Raw genomic sequence first — 20609 nt, 5'->3', positions numbered from 1 at the left:
GATGGTCAGGTCCTGCAGAAATTGTCACCACTTTTGTATCTAAGCTGGTTGTAGGGTGTGTTCCAACAGTGAACAGCATAGTGACAGAAGTGATGACACTTTCTGCAGGACCCGACCGTCATTTTGCAGGACAATGCTCAAGCTTGTACAGTGCTCGCTGTTACTGATTTGTTTGACTGATGGGGCTGCCAAGTGCTATACCACCTACTCCACTCCCCTGACTTAAGCCCTCGTGAGTTAAACTCGATTTGTAAACTGAAGGAAACACTTCACGGCATTCGCTTCAGAACTGCTACAAATTCGTTGAGCAATAGACCTCGCTGCTGAAACTGTCAACACATCTGGCACTGCTAAGACTATCCTACGACTTTCACATCGCTGGCAACGGGTTACACACAATGCAGGTGACTACTTTGAAGGTCAGTAAAACTTTGAAACACATATCTATTTTGTACGAACTGTAAATAAATAGTTGCCACTATTTAAGTTCCAACCCTTGTAATTAAGATCCGGCACAGTAAAAACATCTTTAATTGTTATCTGACTGCCTTTTACAGCATTAGTAACTTTAATTTCTCCTGTTACTTTAGCCTCAAGAAAAATGCATGACTTAGCTACTTTAAATTATTGTTCCAGTTTCTTTAAATTAATGAGAGGTATTTTACTGTTGATCAACTATTTGTCACTCCAGAATCTAAGAACCAATTTATTTTGATCACTGATTGAACTTCGCTTGATGTTTCAACACAAAAATCATCTTCCTCTTTAACGTTAGCCGTGGTCACTCAGTTGCTGGTTCTCTCTGTCCACAAATTACACCTTTATGAGATAATTCACTTGTGCCAGTGGCGAAAGATCCAGTTCCTCGATAACAGTTATCATCCTGAATTTCCAGTTGTTGAAATTTGTTCCATCGAGTAAAGGAATGCAATATTTTTCCACTTCAGTTGACATCTCAAAAAACTTAGGTGAGAGCCCCTCGTGGCCAGGTATTTTAACACAAATTAAAACAAACATGGGCTCATAACCTGATAAATTTTCAGTTTCTCACACTTAAATGACAGTCTCAAAATGTTAAAACTGTCAGTTGTCTCAGTTTTTTCTTTTTTTTTTTTCCCCAACTGATAGTTTTAACGTTCTGTGTTATTTAAGTGTGAGAAACAGAAAATTTATCAATGGACAATGTGGTGTAGATAATCTAATTGCAAGTATGCTACATATTTTAATCACATTTTTTTTTCCAGAGGGATGCTACAATGTAGAATTGAGCCTGCTATCAGCAAAGTACATAGTAAAACACTTCTAGATTAAAGCAAGAACAGTCTAAAATATTAAAAGCTGAAGTAACAGGAATAATCATGTGCACGAGATCCCGTTCGTACCAATACTTGAGACGGAAATCATAATATTTTGAAATTACTGGCCACTATATTCAATGATTTTCCCCCCAAAAGTAGCAACACACACACAGAGTACTGTGATACATCCATAGTGATATTATAAATGTGAAAGAATTTCTGTCTCCTACCTTCTCACAGTTAAACCACTGAACCGATTTCGATGAAATAGGTTACTATAGAAAGTCTGTAGTACAAGATATTTAATTATTTCAAGAATATTGTGTGAATTAGGAAAAAATAATTACTCCATGAAAAAGCTATTCGCACTTTGATTTTTTAACTTTATCATATTTGTGAAAATGCATTTATTGGTTGTAACACGATTCAACATAATGAATATAATACTTACGCAATTTTCAACATGTTTAATCCATACTCCCATACTAATATTATTAAATGCGAAAGTAACTCCTGTTGTTTACATTTTTGCAACCAAACTACTGAACTGATTCTGGTGAAACATGGCATGGAAAGAGCTTGAACCCAAAGGAAGAACATAGGCTACTAAAGGGTGGAAGGTGAAGGGGGGAGAAAGAGACACCTACTTCAATAGCACAACATATAGACGCATGTTCCTGCATGTGCCCTCAGCCTGCAAATCTTGGCTGCAACGCTGTGTGTAGAAGCAGTGTGCATTGGGGTAGTTGCAGGAGGGGCCAGCTGTACTTACCTGAACAGGCAGAAACATGAGGGTAGCTGATGTTGCTGTCCAATAGCTTGCTTACTTACCATCTCTCATCATATGCAACCACAGCTGCGGGTACAGCTAACTAGTTATAAATTAAAAGCACAGAATTATGGATTTTCTACACTTTATTGTAGAAAATCCATAATTTTGGGCATTTCATGTTTAATTATGATGTTATTCTATTAAGTGGCAAGGGAAGCCTTAGTTAACATAATATGATAACATTAGGTTTACTATGGCCAATAGTACATATCTCAACAGCAGACATTAGTTGATAACATGTGAACGTCAAATATATCACAAATACGCTGCTTGGCAAAAGAAGTGTAGCAACCAGAAGACATGGTCAGATGTCAATGTAATTGTTAGTGTTGTTTCCAGGCCTGTTAGGGTAGATAAGGGTTGTGTACAATGTCAGATGTTGAGTGATCACTGTGAAGGACCTGGAAATGCTGCATTCTCATAGTGAGGCAGTATTATCAGCACTTTCCAGGCTTTGGAAGAGTGCCTCATGTGTATCTCCATTTGGCTGGTTGGTTGAATCACACAGTATCCACATTTGTGAGGTTTTCAGATGGGACAGTGGCACAATGTGGCTTTGGAATGTGAGGGCATGCATATTCATCGTCAAGGTCTTGGTCGACCTTATCTGGCCACCTTCGTATCTGTGCCAGCAACCCAAGAACAAGTAATGGACTTGCTGCAACATTTTGTGTCATCTCACACTTTTTGTTGGAGACTAGCAGCAGCCAGACTAGGGAATTACCATCTCTTGCATAGGCTGTCATTAACAAAACAGCACAAATGGCTGCTTTTGAAGTGTTGCTGTGATTGGGTAGCGTGGTCTGCTGATGAACGGCATTGTATTGTGTTCAGCAATAAACTGCAATTCCAAATTATCCTGGATGACCATTGACAATGCTTATGACAGCAGCTGTGAAGAGTTTTCATTCTTCTATTGTTTTGGAGAGGCATAGCTGTCGTACCCCTGGTGTCATGACTTGGTGAGCCATCAAGTATGATGTCAGGTGGTGGTCAGTAAGCATTGGCAAAACTGGCAGCACGACGGTACGTCACAAACATCCAGTGTCCTTATGTGTTACTTTCCAATCAAAGATATCATGCAGTTTTTCAATATGATGTGCTCATCCCCAAATGGTATGTGTCTGTTAACTGTCTGCATGATGCTTAGGTACTCCTATGGCCAGAAAGATCCCCTTATCTGTCCCCGAGAGTGGGACCTGCTCAGGCTTTAACTCTGTCCCAGTGCCAGGATCAGGGATATCGAGAATCTGAAATATGTCATGTACTCTGTCAACCTGTAAAGTTACTCCACCTCTTCTGGGTGCTTCACCTTTTTGGTCAGGCGTTGTATCATTATATTATTGAAAAGCTTAATTATTTTGTATATAACGTTGTTTATAGTGAAATATTTTATCTGACTCAGTGTGTAAAGTAGATAACAACTCTTTTGAAGATCCCTTCAAAGCTCTTGATGATATTTGATGTACTTTTCAGTTTACTTATTTATTTACATTTTCAATGCATAGAGACAAACTGATATGCTACTGGTTCATATCACAAGCAGTGTCGTAAAATTCACTGAATAAATGCAAACATTTTTTTCTGACAGAAAATTTTTAATTTTGTATTAAAATCACTTCCCTTACATGTTCTTAGAGAGATTGGTAGTGCATTAAACCGAATAAAATCATTGATGTAATGGCTTTGATCTGTCATTATTAATCTTGTTCTTTTCCTAAAGAAGTTATATTTTTTTCTGGTAGGATCATATACGTCACTCCACTTGAAAGCTTCAATTGATTGACTAAAAATATATAACTAATTTAAATATGTATAATGAATATATTGTTAAGTATTTGTGTGTGGACAAACATTCTATACGGCATATCCCATATGTAAGTATTATTGCTGTTTTTGTAACAGCTACATTCATTATAAGTAAACATCAGCTGCAGTCCCATAATGGAATCCCATAGTTCAGAAAGATGACAATCGTTCCATAGTATACGATTTTTAATGTTTGGCTGGGAATCCATATACAAAATTAATGTGGTTTGTCCACCACAAATTTTTATGCCATACACACTCAGAAATTTACAGCAGGTTGATGTTACTCGTGTTTTTTAATTGGTGTCATGAGAACAGCTCATTTTAAATGAAAGTAACTCAGATCTGCTAACTTTCACATTGAGGCCCAGATCATTGAGGTATTTTGTTAATGCTGTTACACTACTAGTAGCAAAATATCTCAGCTCTTTACATTGTCTACCATAGAATAACACTGAAGTTCGATCTGCAAAGTTTATATCGGAGTTAATGGGTTGTGCAACGTAGTTAATGCATATGAGAAAGAGAGTAACCAAGAATGAAGCCCCGAGGTGCACCTTGTATGACTGTTTCATAGCTGGTTTGAAAATTTATAATTTTATATTTAATTTGTATTTCAATTTAGTGCATTACTTGTGACTCAAAAGATATGTGGTTAGAACCTACAAGGACAGATCCCTAGTTCTCTCAGTCAAAAGCTTTTGTCAGATCTAAAAATATACCTGCAGTTTGTAGTCTCTGGTCCAACAGAAAATATACTTTGTGGAAGAATTGTGTGATAAATAAATTAATTAATAAAAATAAACTGCTGTGGTCATGCTTAGCTGTTATCTAAAGCCTTGATGAGAATCTACTAGCAGTTTGTGTTTTGTGAGAAAGGCACTAAGCCGAAACAGGGTTATACTTTCAAATATCTAAAGGTGATGTGTTTTGTAAAAAAAGCAGTAAGCTGCGACAGGGTTATACTTTCAAATATCTAAAGGTGGGAATTAATTATATGGGTCTGTAATAGGAAACATCTTCCTTATTTCCTTTTTTGTTTTATACTGATTTCACAAAACTCATTCTTACAACTTGTGGCATGCACAAAAAGTTTAAAATAAACTTTAATTTACTGAACTTTGTAAAAAATCATAAATAATTTCCTTATAGACATGTTTCTTGTCTTAGATTCAGACTGAAGTCCTTTATTTTAGTGCATAGGTCTTTGTCAAGTTGCCAACAGACATAAGACAACAAATTGAAAATCTCTACAAATTAAAAACAAACGTTTTTAACATACCTACAACTCATCTTATTTAAAATAAATGGAAATTTGTCACTTATTTGAAGAAGTGTGATGCAGTTCACCATTATGTAAACAAACATTAAAATCATTGCTACACTTTCAGACAACGTTGTTCCTCAGAGCTACACTTTTTCACATGTATTGATTTTCCTGCTTTGTATGCTGTTATCAAATCAAGATTTCGATCTTCACGATACCTGTGTGGGGCTGATGTATCAGTTGATTTATCTCAGATTACAAATCGAAATGTTGGCTTTTTAGTCCCGTTTCAAAAGGGCACACTGGTCACTTTGGGATTCTGGAAATGGTGTAGATCGATAAACAGGAAGTCATTTGGCCCTTTGCCACCGACAGAAGTCAGGGCGGTGTAGTATGCCAGTTGTTGTATGGAATTAATGGCAGTAAAATCAATCAACATCGTGACATGATAGAATGGCACAAACTAACTACTATGTTGGATGTGCAGCAATTGCTCAATTAATTGGTGTTTCAGTCATTTCTACAAGGAATGCTGCACGGCTCGCAACCAAGTATCATAATATTAGAACAGTTGTCGTAGAAAGATCCTACTCATCAGGGACCAGAGACAAGTGTCATATCTTCTGTCAAATGACACTCTGTTTCAAACCCAACAAGAATTGCTGCTGTCACTAAATACAAGTCCTTCTCAAACAGTTTATGAGCATACTTTGCAAAGGGAATGGCTTGCACTGAACATTTGGAATCAGGTACCTTAAAAAAGGCCATTGTTATGCAGCACATAAAGCTGCATATATTTAGTCAATCAAATAAGGTGTACATTATACAGTAGTTGACTGGAGGGACACGGTCTCATTTAACGAGTCATGATTTTTCTTCTTTTCAAATGACGCAAGGCATTAAGTGCACTGACAGTCCAATAAGGTGATAATGTGCAATATTTCGAGGGTGTAGATCAGGACAGAGATTGTGATATTCGTACCATGACTTGGGCCCACTCAATTAGGTTACCATGAACTTAAACCAGAATGTTTATTTCAAAGTTTTCAGTGACTGAGTGTTGCCCTTTATTTTAGTATGTCTTCATAATTATTATGTTGTGGACACATCTGTGTTTACTGAGCTGCACCCACGCACCCCCACACTCCCGGTTCAACTGACTCGCTATATCACCCAATTTTCATTCCATAGAAAATGCCTGGGACTATTTGGGACAGCTGGTGGAACAGTAATTAATGTTCTTCCAGTTTGCTTGCTCTGCTGGATTTAATAGTCAACGAGTGGCATAAACTCGATATAGCACACAAGCAGAAACTTGCAGGCTCTCTTTCTCCCTGAATTGACGCCATTATTATCAGATGCTAAGGATGAGATATAAGAGAAGTGAAGCTGCAGATGACAGTCTGAGAAGGTTGCAACGAGGAGTGACTCTGAACCTTTACTCTCTGAAAACACCAGAACGTGAGACAATGGCACAGACGTGACTGTTAACCAGCTACCAATGCAGAGAGAGATAAAGAAAATGTGACTGAGTATTGAAATAACATCTGCATGAGAACAGCGAAATACTGTGTGGGCAAGTAATGCCAGCATGAGGATAGACCAACACACACTGCACAGAAGAAGTGTGTTTGGCCTGCAGGTATATAACATGGTAATATGGCCCTATTGTATTGGAAGTGGTATGCCCACCCTCATCTTTATAAATCGTTATACAATTGGCATTTACCATTTACATAAATCATTGCCAGATATAAAAAAAGAACTAAGTGATGGACAAAAATATTAAGCCTGACTGCAGACATGTGTGATTGAACAAGTTCTTGAATTTTTACTGTTAGGCTAGTTTGGGCTCCTTAGGTGTACTATTGTTAAATCAGTACACACACCCCAGTCATTGTAACTATTCATATCTCTGTAGTTACGCTAAAGCGAAATATTAATCTGTGTTTTGACAGACTGAGAGAAGAAAGCAAGATGCAGCCTTCCCAATGAAGTAGTTATGTATTGGGTCAGTTTTGGAGTAGATTTGATATCAGGGCATAATATAAATATTTTTTGCTGTTAAAGTAAATGACAGTAGTGAATATCAAGCTAGAAATTGCAGCTGGGATGGAGGGAAAGTTTACGAATAGCATCAAGCATATTGTCAGTTTCATTTTTTACAGTAATGACCTCCATAAAGTTTATGAATAAATTCCAAGCATGTTGTCAGTGGCTCATATGTGATGATGCCTGAAGAAGCTTACATGAATAGGTGTTTAGTTAACAGGTCATGGAGTTTTAAAATGTAACAAGGAACAGCAGGAGTCAAAAGGATGCAATCATTGCTATTTTATTTGTCATTTATTTGTAATGTTACAGGGCAAAAGTCTTAAGTGTGTGAATATAAGCATCAAGCAAAATAAAGTAATGTTGTGGAAAAGGCAAAGTTATATTAATTCCTTCCAATACACTCTTACTGCTTTCAAATAATATTTCCATTTCTGCATGTATTAGTGGTCAACACTGTAAACCAGTAAGCAGAGCTTACTGTCTTATATCTTCCCAACACACCCAATGTATACGTAAGATTTTAGAAAAATGCGTTAAAGTAAGTCAGTTTTTATATTAGAGATTTAGGCAATATTCGGGTGCCCATGATATCTCTCTCTCAAAACTTATAAAATAGCGACTGAAACATATCATTCCAACTTTATCGTGCTTCCTGTTGTATTCCCTTTTTAATTTGTCAGTCGTAAAAGATTACCCGGAGCTAGAAAAATAAAAGTTAAGAACAGCTTTAAGGCAACCTTAGTCAGCTTTTATTGCCAGCACCGGCTCCCAGGTATGGGCTCGTAGTTAAAGAAGTAAAGAATACATATCTACTACGGGTTTTTATTTCCATTGGGTTCAGGTCTATTCGACATTTGTAGGAAGATTATTTATTTTATTTTACTTTTAAATGGGTTATAGATGAGGAACATTAAGACTTTTTTAACTGTAGTTTGCATTCTCCTGCAAATTGCAGTACGGTGTTAATAAATTCCGTTGACGTAGTTCCTTAAATGCTCAGCTGCAAACCTAAGCATATAGTTATATACATAGAGAACCAGACATAGAATCTATATGCCGAAAAAAAAAACTTTCAAAAGTACTGCAATTAGTACACCGAATAAATTCACCATTTAAAAAAAAAAAAATGTTATACAAAAGAAAGCTGAAAGATGTTTTGCACGCCTTCCGTTACAACAGATTCTACTACGCGAAACAAATGTGTGTTTGTAAACACACACACGTAACAATTTAAAAGCTAAAAAAATTTAAGTGTTTGGAGTGAAGTATTCACAATGGTATTTAATTGGATACTTCAGTCCATTGGCAATGGGTTCTCAAATTTTAAAATATTGTGGTGGTGAAACAGGAAGTAGCATGTTTCCGATATCCGACATAGAGGGCAGCTTTCGCGCCTTTTCGAGGGACGCTAACGCCATTGTGGTTTTTGCTGTTGCTACTCTTAGTTTATGCCAGGATTTTAGTGGTATCTGAGCAAAATGACTGGTGAGTTCCAGTAAATAACAGTTTTATATAACACACAAATGTATTGCATGTATCTCTCAGCGTGCCTGAGATTTTCTCAAGGCTTAATCAAATTTATGTTACCGGCGTGATAGGCGTCGTGTTTCACTTATCGATTTGCAATGGATAAGTTGAAGTATCTGTGTTGTTGTATACGATGTAGATCCCACGCTATGTGTACGGTACGTTCAGCTAATAGCCTGATAAACATCTTTCGTGCACTTTGGGTGATGTATTTACAATATGAACCTTGTCATTATAGGAGGAAAAGTGTCACGGTAGTGTAAGGATTTCAACTTATCAAGCTAATTATTATACAGCAAAACTAAGAGACAGTAACTATATTTGCTTGTGATAATTGCACTGTTATGAATGTGTGTAAATATATTTTCTAATAAAAGTTAGCAGGTAGATGTTGCATCTTGGATTTAGTTCCGTGGACCTCTAGGATTGATAGATAAAAAAACCTAAAATACTTTGATAAATGAAACTAATCAGTACATCCCAATTTATATAAATACAAGTGTATTTTGTATGCTAAAAATGTTCCTCTATAACCAACACTAAATTAACACTGGCAAGTGAAACTAGTAGACGTGATTTAGTTATATTCGTGCCTTGTGACGTCTAGCGTATCCCCCCCCCCCCCACACACACACACACACACACACACACACACACACACACACACACAAAGAGAGAAAAATATTTTATGACTGATTATTTTGAGACAGTTTTTGCGGTGTTACCACGTCTCTTTTTGATTGAAGTAGTGTTACAGAACAATACATCCATATAGTCTAACTCAGCATATAACTTTGTTTTGGTCGTGTGATGAAAAGTTTTGTAGAACTAGGCATTGTTAAGGCCACTCTAATTTCATGATTGGCAGGATAGATTTTTCTCACAAGTTACAGCTGAATAGCGAACAGGAAAAAATTCATGTCTGTATGTTGGGTACTGCCTGTCTTATGAATTTGTAAATATATTAATCATTGCTTTGAACTCCATTTACTTTCACTCCAAATTAATTTTCTTTCGTGTTTCAGATATCAGGACTTCAAGCACTCCACCAGTAAGTATAACCATTTCCCCCAGATCAGCTATTACATCTGTAAAAGTATCCACTATGTTTCAATTTGAATGGTTCTTTATTTATTAGAAAACAAAAATATTTGTTGGCCGGCTCCCAGAAAATGCCAATCAACAAGATTTGAGGAAGTTATTTGAGCAATATGGCGTTGTCACTGAGTGTGATATTCTTAATCGTTATGGTTTTGTGCACATGAAGACGGAAGAGATGGCAGCAGAAGCTATAAAAGCTCTAAATAATGCAGAATTCATGGGTGTACAGATCAGTGTTGAGGTAAGTATGTCACCAATTTCTCTCTCTCTCTCTCTCTCTCTCTCTCTCTCTCTCTCTCTCTCTCTCTCTCTCTCTTTTATTGAACTGACTTAAGAAAATGTTTCCAGCAATCAACAGGAAAGAAGAGTGGCAGAGGCAGTTCCTTCAGAGGTGGATTTGGTCCTGTCCGTGGGAGAGGAGGGTTCAGGGGAGTTGGAAGAGCTAGCCCATATATGAGGGACAGCAGACCTGATTTTGAAAGACGACCAGGGCTGCCACCACCACCGGGCATAAGAAATGGATTTTATGATGGAATTGATCGTGGCTATGATTCATATTATCCATCAAGAGGGCCTCCACATCCAATGATGGCATCTAGAGATAGGTAATTGTATGTTACTTTCAGCTTTAGTAAGCACAAGTAGCTGTATGTATAAGTTTTTGAATACTACTAATAATTTATAGGGAGGTGGAAAGGCGTCCTGCTTACCCAGAACCTGGCAGGTCACCATATGAACGTCGGTCTTTCTCAGATGTTGGCCGTAGCCCGTATGAACGACCAACTTTGCCCCCTGTTGCTTCTTTTGAGCGTCGCACTGAGTATGGTGCAGCTAGACTTGGCTCTGATATTTACCGGAGGAGAACACCACCGCCAGCATCAAGTTTTGGTACCTCAGGGTGAGTGTTAATTTTGATTGAACTGTTATTTACAACTAGATTTGTAGCAAGATAGTAATTACTTGCTAATGCAATATTGCTGTCTTAGAAGGGCACTGCTTTAAAGCCAATTCATGCTACCCGTAAACATAATTGAACTTTCTTCACTGTCAAATTGTGGATTTTTCGCATGAGACAGAACATCAACATGGTGTCAATTTGCTTAGCTCAATACTGAATTGGGGAACTGAGCTTATGAAATACCAATCATAATATTTTAAAAAATGTACCAGAATTAAGGAACTATGATACTTTAAAGGCCAGAGCAAACTTCTGAATGGATGTTCTTTACCAGTTCTTTATGGTAAACTTCTTAGAAGTGTCATATTTCACAGAATAGTGAAAATGTGTTACATGTCACAGTATTTACAAGGAAATACATAGAGCCTGTTTACTTTATCCAGTGTTATATCCCCCCCCCCCCCCCCCCCCCTGCTCCCATGTAACAAGTAATGCCAGTAGAGATGACATTCTTGTAAAACAAGCAAATTTAATGAAAATAAATTGATCATTTTATGCTGTTAGTTATGTGGTTCCTCTTGCACAAGAGAGAAAACTGTTTCTTTCCTCTCTTCCTACCTCTCCTTATGTTGACTTTTCACTGTAATACTTTTTCAATCTATGCTTCATTATGTTTGTACCTACTTACCATATGTACCGTCCTGTTTCAGTGCATTATTTTGCTGTTTCATTAAAGATGATGATAAATGTACAGTGATAATGTTTTAAGAATTAGTTAAGAGTCTTTGGTGTCTTGGCTTCTGAGTGTGGTAGTCAATGTTCGGATTTCACTAACCGAGCATGGTTGTCATTGTTTGGACTTCTCTAAATTGCTCTTGGTGAATTTGGCAATGGCTTTTTTTATAGTTTCAGTTGTTGGCTGAAACAATTATACAACTCTAAATGACCTGATTGCTGACTAGAAAATTTTTTTGTCTAGAATTTTCTGCTCTAGATAAATTAGGTTGCAATTTTCTATGAATTGTGGCAGTTAATTATTTGTAGAATAATTTTGTCAGAGAATGTTTCCTATACATTACTTAATTTGTATATTGTATTAAGTAGCCGATGGGTTGATAATCAGTCGTACATTTTGGACTTTCCTTGGTGGTTAGTGAGAATGCAGGTGCCTGATGTATTCTGCACAAAGAGATGGAGAATACTTTGCAGCAATGTGCTGTTTTACCCACCCTACACACCCCAGTCATTGCTACCCTGGTAACTGGCAGTGTAGGGCAATGTGCCACAATGGCCTACGTTTTTTCTTCTGATTTTCCATAGAAAAATTGTATGCTTATCATAAAATTTAAAGTGTTGACTCATGCCAGTCACCTGTAACACCACAGTGGTTGTATTATTATACCTGAGTTAGCATAATGCTCAATTTGGTACCCAGCCCTTGTTACTATGCACTGCCCAACATTCCCTTCATATGAGTGCATCACTCATAGCATGGTATGGTAAGAGAACAGATCAAGCATGTTCCACCAAGCACTATGCTGCCATGCTAAGCAAGAAGTTGTAGGCCTTCTACAGTACTGGTACTACACATGCACTGCTTGTTGTCAATAACGTCTCTTGGCAAGGTGGCTGTTCGGAGTTGCACACCAAAATTTGTTTGACGGTTTTGAGTGCTTTCTGATGGCAGTCAGCTTGAGCTAACAAACAAGTGCTCCATGCGTTTATCATGTCAATGATTTCAGAATTTAGCAATTAACTCTTTTATGACTTTTTTATGGTTGTAGACCCCAAAACATAGCTTGATTTGCTAGTTGATGTTGACAACAATCTGAAAGCAATTAATCAGTCCATGCTATTTGGTTTCTTTTGATACTATGACTCCCAGTAGCCACTGCACAGTGTCTTCTTGGTGTGCACGAGTTGTACTAATCCCCCTCCCACGACCGGAGCTTCTATGAAAAGTGCACGCACATTGCCCTGTATTGTAACTGCCTCTAGAAGAAGTCAAGGTAACATATTAAATGAGTTATAAATTAACTGATTTCAAAAACGTGCCATGCATCTTTCACTAAATAGAGGTTACTCCAGTGCTTAACATAGCATTTGGATTTGCAACTTGAGAAGTCAGTGTTTGAACTTCCTTTGATCTAGTTCTAGGAAGGCCAGCAGTTTGCAAGTTTTTACACAGGGGTTTAGTCTGTTGTGTACCACCATTTTGTCCCAAAGGGAGGGAAGGATTGTTGCCTGCTGTATTACACATTTCGCTGTTAATTCTTTTTAAATTTGTGGTTAGCTCACTCCCCACCTCCCAGAAGTGTTCGGTTAGCTCTTGTGGTGCATGATTTGTCAAGTTGTTGATGGTTTGTATAAAATCTGTATAATTGTTAAATAATTCGGCTGTACGAAATAAGGTGTCCACAAAGCCAATGAAGAATACATGTTGTTTGCTGGTTGGAGAAATTTAAGATGCCAATTGATAGTAATTTTACAATGGTGGGCTTGTTAGAACTTGCCTCAACACAAGCCAAAGAACCCAGTTTACATTGTGGATGAAAGAGCAGGAAATATGGGTTTTAATGTGCTGAGATTGTCACCCTATCATTGCCACTTCAACCTAATAGAACTGATTTGGGCTCAGGTTAAGTCATATTTGCTGCAGAAAATTAAAATATGAGGTTGAGCAAAGTGGAACACCTTTCAAAGAAAGCTGCTCCCAGGGGACTGACAAACAGTAGTGGATTGCGTGAAAGGAGTTATGCAAGAAGTATGGAATAAAGGTGTGTTAAAATGATAAGTCACTACAAATAGTGACACCTATAGCCCCAATGACACTGAATTAAGTGGTTGTGTCTTCCCATTGTCTGATTAGTATGCGAAAGTGTACTTTAATGTCTTACTTAAATTACATCCAGTATTTGTGAATTTCGATCAATTTCTTTACCCTGTTGAGACTTGGGAATACTATTCAGCCAGCCCCCATCAGCTACTTATGGTAAGATAGGCTGTGTTTTAGATATATTTCATTTTGTGTAGACACCAAGACATTCTCATGTTTTTGAGATACGCAATGGAGGAGGGAAACATTTGGGATGGAAAAATTTGTCCTATTTCAATAACCAGTGTAACACTGGCACTAATTAAAATTAAGAAAAGATTTTTATGTGGTTAGACGTACTACTGAGAGCAATGCTATACATCAGTTTCAGAATTTTTACATTATTTTACACAGTTGAAACTTCTCATCAATATATATTCCACTGTCATTTATACTGCTCCTTTCGTCACTTCACTGAGAATCACAGTAATTTGCTCCGCTGTAAAGTCATGGGAGATTTATGGCTGCACATTTCACATTTGAGTGTGTTGCTCAGACTGTAAGATAATGCATGCTGTTTCATCATATTTGCGACCTTCCTAACAAAAATCAACGTATGTCAGCACAAATATTTCTACAGTTACGTGATGAAGTACTATTTCTTGTCAACACAGGGCAGAGCAGTTGTTTTTCCTCTATCAAGTATTTGGTTGGGATATTGCGGACTCTAGGAGCACCCGTGTATACACTTGGCTTATTGCTTTGGGGGGGGGGGGGGTTAATTGCTGCAAAATAATTGAAATTGTAATAGATAGCACAGCTTTCTATTCAGACTTCAGATTAATTTCTGTTTCACAGGTATGAACGTGAGCCACTGGACATGTATGGTCCACCCACTCGAAGGTAAGCTTGAGGAATTAAGATTCATTTTATTCACACACTCAAATTTTGTATGTACTTCTCTTAATAGTTCTTGTCCTGTCAGAAACCTGTTGAAAATTTTCATAAATTAGTTGGTGGGCTGGTAATTTTGGTTATTTGCCAGGCTTAAAAGACAGAACCTCTAGAAATTGTGTCAATTTAAATCTGATGATATTTTTAATTTCTGGCTTGTTGAGATGATAATGATGGTAACTTGTGCTTTTTGTTTTGCACCTGCAAGTCGTGCACTTCGTGTTTACTTTCACTTTAAAAGATTGTTCTAAAATGTAATAGATAAGTGTGATGCAGTTCTCTTTCTTTCTTAATTTTAGTTATGAACGTGAGGGCTTGGATCCTTATGGGCCACCAGCCAGACGGTAAGTTAATGTCCAATCTGTTTTTTTCTGATGGGTTATTATTGTTGTTGTTTTGTTGTTTCGAGCCAGTAAAAAATTACTTTGTTACAGCTATCCATCTGCAGCTCCACTTGACCACGAGTTGCCGCCACACCATTACTAAACATTCCTTACTCCAAGAAACTACTTGAGAGAACTGTAATATTTTTTGTAATGAAATTTCATGATCATCATGGATATGTGATGTGGTTCAGAGATTAACATGGAAATTTACCTCACATCAGCTTCAGTTTGTGAAATTGACAATCAACTATGTAATTGATTACATATATGGCTGGTACAGTTGTACTTATAACATGAAAAATGACAATTGAACTGCATGCATTGGGTATACAATTGTGACACAATACTATACAGTATTCTGTGATACAAATGTGTAAAATTTGTCTTGGCTAATTTTTAAAAGTTAACAGATTTTGTACTTTTTCTAGTTTTATTACAAGTAGACATGTAGTCTTCCGTTGCTTGTACAAGGACTTTATCACAAGAACAGAAAACAAATAAATATGCCTATTTTGAACTTTCACATGTCTTGTTACATTGATCTTGCTTTAAACATCTGTACATATTCATTTTAAGTGTTCGTGAATTACCTGGGATTGACTGTAATAGCATTTGATAGAATCGTTTTAAAGTGAATGTCATACTGTACGCCTAGAGAGTATTGTGGTTATTTGTTGAGTAACAGTGTAGTTAACGAGTTTTCAGTGTTCATTTTTCAGAAGATATTGAAACTTCTTTTGGCACCGAAACAAATGTTTTTGTCGTGTGTGTGTGTGTGTGTGTGTGTGTGTGTGTGTGTGTGTGAGAGGGAGAGAGAGAGAGAGAGATATATGCAAGGTTTGCACTTCATCGATAATGTGCAGCTTTTAATGTGGATTAATCAACAGGTCTGCTATTCTTAATGTTAGCTTCTCTTGCTGCCCTTTTCGACAAAACATTGGAAGTGCAATATAGTAGCTGCATAACTAATTGACCCAAATGCACCCCACATGCTCAAATTGCTCTCACTCTACAAATGACATTAAAGAGCATACTCTATGGTTATTGCTTTAAATCAGCCCGTAAAATTTACACACTCAAATGTAAAATGCTGTATTGTTCATGTGTGTGTGGTTTCTTTTATGCTACCCTTAATTAACATAGTGGCACAATAGCTGTCACTATACATGCAACTGCCTTCAAAATTATCTTAAAGCTGTGAGATCAAGTTAATGAAGGAGGTATATGACCATATTGAAAAACATACAGTCTGCAAAATGCTGAGGAAAGTCATTGACTTAAAGCAAGTTGACTTTACTATTCCAGTATTACATGTTTCGGACATTACTTTATCAGATATACTGTTGCACATGATACAAAGTTTACATATTGTAATAGTAATGATCATAATTAGTCTTGTTACTACTACAGTTTAACTTTTGTATCAGTGTACAATATGATGTTCAAAGTATATGATGGCAATGTTCAAAACGTGTAATATTGGTGTAATAAAGTCAGGATGCATCCAGTCCATGACCTATTCAGCTTTTTGCTGGCTGCACAATTTATCAAAAGTTATCACTGACGGAGTCGTCATGGGAGATTTCTGCAAGTGCTCAGAAAGAATTGCGTAGTATGTGGTTGCCAATCTGTGACGGCAGTGCTTTCCAGCACCAGCTGTTTTGGGTCTGGTACACATGGAAATATACACACCTGACATGATTAACTTTATCAATGGGTAGAGGTAATACAAAAGAAGATTGTGAAGATGTCACAGTTGAAAAGAGAATTTTAAAAATATTGAATTTGCTCTTAAGTTGAATTTTGTTGAAACTGTTTGAATACTTATGAGAAAAAAAATTGCCACTTGAGGAACTGAACATAGGTCCAGTTTCAGAACCAATATACAACCAAATAGCAACTTACGGACATCACTCAAGTTTGTAGTTTCGTGTAGTTTGTCACTATACCTTCTAAATTCATCTTCGTACTTAGATTTTGATTTGAATTGGAGCAAAGTTTTGGGGAAGACTTATAATCCTCTTCTTTCTTTTGTACTTTCAAATCACAAAGTACAGTTACCCAGATATTTTGATATGACAAATCTTATCAACAAAACATGACATTTTTAAACCCCTTGTAATGGATTAGTGTTTCACAACCGCATATTTTATTAGCTCACAAGGTTTGGTACAAGAAACATCTTGTGTAGTGCTTCTGCTTCAAAAAGCTGTAGTACAACAGGCATCTGCTCTGTCAAGCCTTTGATGTAGAAGTAAATCTTATTTTGCATTGATTGGAGTTTGGTAGCATACTGCAAAAGTCCAACATAGTTAATTTTTATTCACTCTTAAAAATGCTTGGCATTGTGAAATTCCAAATTGGAATGCTACAAATCCTGTCTACAGTATATTTACATTGTCCCATTTAAAGATGGCTGTGCGCACACATGTTCAATGCGGTGAGATCACCAACTATGCTCTGAATGTGAAAACATTTTACTGCGTCAATCTGCATAGGGAAAAATGATCCTCAAAATGAGAGAAATTGCAGGTTGTACTGAAAGATTTAAAAGTTCATTTTTCCTATGTGCTTTTTTGAGAGTGGAATGGTAAAGAGATAGTGTGAAGGTGCTTTGCTCAACACTCTGCCTGACATTTCAGCATGAATTGCAGAGTAGTCGTGTAGAGCTACTGATGTCACTGTGATTCTGTTGGCTTCGGTCCCATGATGTAATACCTTTCACTACTGTCCACCCACATTGTGTGTATGTTCCTTTAAAAGATTCAACTTAAAAAAAGAAGTTTTGTGTTACTTACATTTTTTCACAATTTCTTGCAATTTTCTCATTTGCATTCTCAGGCTCTTTACATAAGTTGGGATTTACCTTTCAAATTCCTTGGGTCTTAATTTTTGGCAGTTATCAGCATGCTAGATCACACTAGCCTTGTATGCCATTTTTCTTTATAGATGGACTTTGCATAACTCCGTGTTGATTTTACATAATTTAATGTTTATTCATAGTGTATTTCTGTATGTAAATCATGCGATTATATCAGGAGATTAATTGCTGATGCTAAAATTTGAGACCTCCATTGTTTTGTCTTGGTTATGTGTGTTAACTTGCACTTAACATTTTAGGAGAGATCTTGTACAGTAAACCAAATGGAAATAGTGGTTATTCTTGCAACTGAATAAGAGAGATTACAGATTTATCTACTAGATATTTGTATTCTGTGGCATAAAAGCTCTCTCATCACCCCATACTTTTTGTGGAAAGGGGATACATTTTCATTAGTACAATAAACAGCTCATGTTCCCCTTTGTAGCTGTGTGGTCAGTGTGTATAACTGCCAAGTGGAGGAACCTGGTGCAATTCTTAGTACTGCCACGGATCTTTCCTTGGAGGTAGTACTGGAATGGGAGATAACTGTCCTGTGATGCCACATCAGGAGCTACTTAAATGAGAGGTATTTAAATATTTTAGCCCTGTGAACAAAGGAAAAGTAGGGAAAGTTTTGTAGTTGCAAACTTTGTACCATGGTAGGAGGGAGTGCCATGAGTGATGTACTAAAAAAAAATCGTGACCAGTGGGTGGGGAGTGTTGGGGTGGGGTGAGTATTTAAAAGTTCACTTTCTTACGGTTTTCTTGAATAATATGAAAACCGTGGACCCCCAAGGGAAACATTTCCTAGTACAAAATTAAATTTCCTACAAAAAGGTCCTGTTCATTTTTGTCTAGGACGGATATCAATGTTGGACGGTATGGAAGAATTGCAGATTATTAAAGATGTTTTTTTAATGGTAAAAATATTATGTGGTAATGAAGTAAGTTAAAAACAAGCTGTATTACAGGATAGATTGTGAACTGTGGAGTAACAGGGTTGAGGGTGTGGTGTAGAAGCACGAGGGAAGGTAGGTTGCTGGATCATGGTCGTGCATTCCTTCATAAGTGCAAACTAAAGAGAGAGCAGGTGATTCCCCACTGTCTACCCCACCACATAACAGGAAACAACTAGGAGGGTGTGGCTGGATATTTTGAGGCACTATGTCATGGATTACGCGGCCCCTCCTGCTAGGGGTCGAGTCATCTCTCGGGCGGGTGGGCATGTGTTCGTGTGTGTGTGTGTGTGTGTGTGTGTGTGTGTGTGTGTGTGTGTGTGTGGTGTTGAGCATAAGTTAAAGTAGTGTGTAAGTCTAGGGGCCACTGACCTCAGCAATTTGGTCCCTTAGGAATTGATACGCATTTGAACTAAGAGTGTGTTTCAGAAGTTATACTGACCCTTCACAGTGCATCTTATTGATCAATCCAATGCGGTGGGCATTTTCCACCAAGTGCATTACCAAGTCATTCTCCACTTTTTAGAACACTTATAAAAAATAAATTACTCATGGATGTCAGGAGAAATGTTGAAAAAAAAATACATTCTGATTACTGGAGAAATATTTTGCATTTGTGTGAAATTTACCATATTCTTATACATGACACTGCACTTAATGCAAAGCTGTATGAAATTTCCCCCATTAATAAACATTTTAAAGTATAAAAACATGGTTTTAAATACCAAATGAACAACAGTAATAATAGAATTAATAATGCTATCAAAAATGCATGGATGGCATGTGTGTGAATGTACTATGGACTGCAAAAAAATTTATATTTGTTTAAACAAGTCCACTTCTCACAACAAAGGTATAGCCTTTGTAGTTATGGAATTTCCACGTTTCTCTTATTCTGCACTGGCCAGTGATTAAAGGGATCTAGAGGTAGCAATGATCCCTCGTGTTTAAGCCTGTTTCTTTGCTTGCTGGTCTGCCTTAGTCTTTTGGTCCAGGGCCAACGTGGCAATCAGTTTGAGCCAATTCAATTCTAAACTACTGGTTCACCAGGGTGTCTGGTGTTCATTCTCAGTGAATACCCTTCAGTAGGTATTCCATGAATTTATTACAATTATATTGGATGGGAAAACTAACAGATTTCCCTCGATTTGGATCTAATCTTTTGTATGACATTTGCCAATGTTTCTAATAATAAACATAATTTCCCATCTATGAGTTAATAGAAACAGGACCCTTATAGCATTATCACCCTGTCAATCCTTTTCACTTCAGATTTTGCTGACAAAAGTACTGTTTGGCCATTATAACGTTACAATTTCGCTAGTGCTGTCAGGAATGAATAAAATCAGCACTACTTGAAAGATATTCATTTGTCTCTCGACACCAGAACAAAACTAACTCAAAGTTTACTTCGTCAAGCAAATTTATGGAATTCACTGCAAGTACTTGTTACTGCAATGTAGTTATTCTAAAAAAAAAAAAAAAAAAAAAAAAAAAAAACCAGAGCAGTTGCCACTGTTGTATTATTATTAATGAATAAAAATCTTGATGAAGCACTAAAATAGAAAGAAAATATTACAGTGCGTAATGATACCGGGAAACAATTTAGCTAATTAAAATCAGATGACTTCATTTAGATGAATAACTTAGATGATGGATGTATGCAAATTTTGAACATATCTTGTCTGTTGTATAATCCAATATTCAATAACAGGAAACAAAAATGCATAGCAGTACCTCACAAAAAGACCATGTTTTAATTACTCTTTGAGTTTTGCAAGCAATATGTACTGCTTTTGTCACAAATGTAATGCATTTGTGTTTACAATAACATTGAAAAATTTACTA

The 20609-nt window shown here is 36.9% G+C and overlaps 1 protein-coding gene across 1 annotated transcript; it reads left to right on the top strand.

Annotated features, from left to right (window-relative positions):
- The first annotated feature begins 8619 nt into the window (after positions 1 to 8619).
- Positions 8620 to 15465, top strand: LOC124601313 (RNA-binding protein lark-like). The gene is made up of 8 exons (XM_047136234.1): positions 8620 to 8746; positions 9814 to 9839; positions 9927 to 10130; positions 10238 to 10494; positions 10575 to 10787; positions 14461 to 14505; positions 14856 to 14900; positions 14991 to 15465. The coding sequence occupies exons 1-8, from the start codon at positions 8740 to 8742 to the stop codon at positions 15040 to 15042; spliced, it is 849 nt and encodes a 282-aa protein (XP_046992190.1). The 5' UTR covers positions 8620 to 8739; the 3' UTR covers positions 15043 to 15465.
- The last annotated feature ends 5144 nt before the right edge of the window (positions 15466 to 20609 follow it).

Source organism: Schistocerca americana, chromosome 1 (genome assembly GCF_021461395.2).
Source record: "Schistocerca americana isolate TAMUIC-IGC-003095 chromosome 1, iqSchAmer2.1, whole genome shotgun sequence".
In the NCBI taxonomy this organism is placed as follows: Eukaryota; Metazoa; Arthropoda; class Insecta; order Orthoptera; family Acrididae; genus Schistocerca; species Schistocerca americana.
Note: the sequence above shows the minus strand (reverse complement) of the source record. Positions and strands in the feature narration are given on the sequence as shown.

Bases quoted from the DNA above. Each gene is read 5' to 3' on its own strand.
- LOC124601313 (XM_047136234.1), top strand. The intron at 9,840-9,926 runs GTAAGTATAACC...TTTATTTATTAG, and splicing joins GGACTTCAAGCACTCCACCA to AAAACAAAAATATTTGTTGG. The intron at 10,495-10,574 runs GTAATTGTATGT...AATAATTTATAG, and splicing joins ATGATGGCATCTAGAGATAG to GGAGGTGGAAAGGCGTCCTG.